Here is a 3,478-nt window from a genome sequence, read left to right as displayed (position 1 = left end):
TTGAAGAGACTTTCATTAGAGTCTGTGCAGCTGATTATAATTAAAATTCTAAAGATCTAATATACACAAGAGGACATAAATATAAATATATATATATATATTACTTATAATTCAGTACAATGGTAGAGAATGCCATAAGATTTTTTTAAATATTCTTCTATATTTGAAGAGACTTTCATTAGAGTCTGTGCAGCTGAATACTCTCTCTTTTTAATTTTTGTTACTTTTAAATAGTGGGGGGTCATGCTCTACAAGAAAGGTGATATTCACATTTCCAAAAACAACTCCACAACGCCACATTCCTAAAAGCTTTCAAGACAAACATGAGTGACAGTTTCAGCGAGTCCAAATAAACACCAATTTGTGGGTTTGGGTGTAGGTGCGTTTTTGTCATCTCGTGTCCGTACCCTCATGTTTCCGTTGCGCACAGCTGCTCCCTCCTCGGCCAGCCGTAGCACGTACAGGTCCATGTTGTACTCTCTGCCTCCCCGCAGGCTGAAGCCAAAACCTTTGTTGTCCCGCTCCAGGTCCACCGAGTAGAACTCAGAATCCTGGCGGAGGTGGGCCGCATGTGCAGGGAGAGGGACGGAGACACGTTAGCATCAAGGTCACTTTTTGTGGTTTGGTTTGTAAATGTGTGTCTTTTTTTTGAAGCGCTCTCCGGTTTCAGGAGCAGGAGGACAAATGCCACCTCCAGGAAAGTCACACATATTTAATCATAGTGCCCGACTCCCTCTTTCTYTCTGTGTGTGTGTCTGCATATGCTCAGGTGYAGGGGTGCTGAATTATTGATGCCCTGGGCTCTAGGCAATAGAAAGCGAGAGACAGACTGGGCATCACAAGGACAGGCAGACAGTCTCTGCAGCTTTGTCTCCGTGTCCTTCTAATCTCCTCTGCGGTGGGATCAATGTTATCTGGGAGAGCCATCTTCACAACACCAGATTAATTCAGCGCTGAACACAATGGACTGAGGAGCTACTTTGAAAGTAAACAGGCTTCCCTTAATTCACAGACTCATCTAGCACCAGCAGGAGGTTGTACAAAAAAAAGATAAATACATCAAAAAAGCACATTTGTCCTTGGTCAGGTGGGTGGGTCTATTAAGTTGGAGGGGACAGAGGATGAATGAGTGTTTGGATGCTCTAACAGTATGAATGGATGTTTGAAGAGAYGAGGGGGATGCAGTTAGGAGGAGCAGGGAGTGCTGCGCTGCCTGATGGGAGACATGAAACGGACGGATGGGCAGGTGAGTGACTGGAGTGTTCTTACCTGAGCTGAGTCTGTCTGGGTGGAGGGTTGGGCAGGGGGAGCTGGGGGTGCTTTGAACTCATAAGATTCCTGTTTTGGTTTGGTGTTGGTCCTGAAACAGAATAAAAACAGGCCTTTACCAGAGGATTTTCACCACTTAAAACCTGATTTTAGGAACTATTCTGTTTTCTTACAGAATATGCTTAAAGTGCCTGTGACATGCTTACACTTCAAATATAAAAAGTAAATTAAAAACATTTTTATATTTAATAAACTTGACATAATACACATGATTTTACACATTTTTTCACATAACTGGCATATTTTCCTTTGATCTTGGCTCAGCCAAAGTGAAACAGGAAGTGACATCAAAGGGGAACTCTTTCAGAAAGAAAACTTTGTTTTTGATTATTAAAATACTATTATTTGAATTTTGATTCTTCTTCATCTCTCTGGTATTGACAAAAAAAAATCTAAAAACCTTCTCTGCAGTCTGTGTTGTTGCTCTGTTTATGTGCAGACATTCCCTTTTGTCATCACTTCCTGTTACTTCACATGTGAATATCTCCACTGATCAACAGCCTGAATGCCTTTTTTTGCAATATGCTATTAATGTTATCCTTCCAAACATATATTCATAGTTTTGATAAAAAAAAGTTGATGTCACAGGCACTTTAAAGTAATGTTTCTTGCTCACCTGGCCTCAGGTGCAGCCTGTTGCTGAGCTGTGTGAGTAGTGGTGATAGTTGCGATCTTCTCTGCATTTGTCAGTAAAGATGCATTTGATGACTCTAAGGGAGGTGCAACAAACAAYAGAAAACTTTAAGACACAGCTTTTCCACATTTTGAAAATAAGGTACAACTCTATAAAAAATTGTTTCTTTATGCGCCAGGTGTTTTGGGGGACTTGGTTTAATTAACCTTTTTTTTTGGTGTGCACTTGCGGCGATTCATCAGCTGTCAGCTACAAACGTTCTCTGACCCACTGAGAACCCAGCAGCTCCCATCACCAGCTTCCTCAAACACTTAGCCAAGATCTAAGCAAGCAGGCTAAAACAGCAGTTTGTGCCATCAATCACTCTGTCAGGGCACTTGTCTCTTCTTATTTCCACCTGAAAGATGTCTCATTCCGGACTGGAAGTAATCCTCTATTGACATAAAAGCTCCTGGTTATTCTGTCTTTTATCTCTGCACTGATGGAATCAATTTGTGCCATTAATGAAAAGCACGACACGACAAATAGGACCGCTGTTACGCCACTCGTGTTGYGTTAGGAAACCTTCCTCCTCCCTAACAACCTAATCTTTCTGGGCTATCTTCATTCATCTAGAATTGGAAAACAGCTTCACAACTCAGCCTCTGGCMGTTTCTCTCACGGTCAGCTCCCCTTTCACCTATTCATCTTCTTGTCCTCCATTACTCTGCTTGGAGGCTTTTGGCTTAACCCTTCAGTTTACCAGAGAAGGTACAGTATAAGGATTATTAATCAAGCTGCAGCGGTGGTGGGATAACCATTCTTTACAGACTGCATWTGAGCATGCCATTAATGTTACAGTTTGCTATTCAGCATGATGGCTATGCAGCTTCCTAACTGTCCCCATAAACATTTTTACCCCTCTAAAACAAACCCCTTCTATTTTGCTTCATTTCTCTCAAACAAATTAGCTTGAGAGCCAATTTATTGGCACTGATTTCCTTAAAGTGCATCTTACCCCGCTGTGAAAAGATAACTTCACCCCAAGGCGAAATTTGAAAAATGCATCAAAGTGTGTGGGTGGGGAAGGGGGGGTTAGAGAGCGGAGGTGTGGCCAGGACGAGAGAATGTGACAGCTAGCATTAGCATAATTGATGCTACATGGAGAGTGACCACAGTATCGCAGATAGTTACATCTCTGAACGGTCTGAGGTGGAGGATTTTTCACCCCCCTCCTCACCAGAGGCAAAGAGAGACTTGATCAAGTCAGCTCAGTCTGGGACTGACTCGTGTTGTCTCTCTGGATCAGGACACAAATTTACCGCAGACTTGGCAGAGCTCTGTCCGCCTCACACCACACCAGCCCCGGACAGAGGAGGTGGAGCGCTCCGAAAGCCTGACAGAAAAAATAAAAGCATACAGCTGCAGCTGCTCACAAGATYGCTAGTTTAAATCAGGAATAAAAGTGTTRGGTCTTGTTTGACTGAAGTTCGGTCCGGTTCGGGCTGTTTCCTTCATTTCACAATGACGAGATGA

The 3,478-nt window shown here is 42.8% G+C and overlaps 1 protein-coding gene across 3 annotated transcripts in view; it reads right to left on the bottom strand.

Annotated features, from left to right (window-relative positions):
• Nucleotides 1-3,478, bottom strand: part of magi1b (membrane associated guanylate kinase, WW and PDZ domain containing 1b) — a 156,645-nt gene that overhangs the window by 7,544 nt on the left and 145,623 nt on the right. For all 3 annotated transcript variants that reach the window (XM_014009859.1, XM_014009860.1, XM_014009861.1), the window contains 3 exons: nucleotides 1,946-2,039; nucleotides 1,270-1,360; nucleotides 408-551 (listed from right to left, as the gene is read on the bottom strand). In XM_014009859.1, coding sequence (XP_013865313.1) covers nucleotides 408-551; nucleotides 1,270-1,360; nucleotides 1,946-2,039 — 329 coding nt within the window. The remainder of the gene's footprint in view (nucleotides 1-407; nucleotides 552-1,269; nucleotides 1,361-1,945; nucleotides 2,040-3,478) is intronic.

Source organism: Austrofundulus limnaeus, unplaced genomic scaffold, assembly GCF_001266775.1.
Source record: "Austrofundulus limnaeus strain Quisiro unplaced genomic scaffold, Austrofundulus_limnaeus-1.0 Scaffold62, whole genome shotgun sequence".
Classification (NCBI taxonomy): Eukaryota; Metazoa; Chordata; class Actinopteri; order Cyprinodontiformes; family Rivulidae; genus Austrofundulus; species Austrofundulus limnaeus.
Note: the sequence above shows the minus strand (reverse complement) of the source record. Positions and strands in the feature narration are given on the sequence as shown.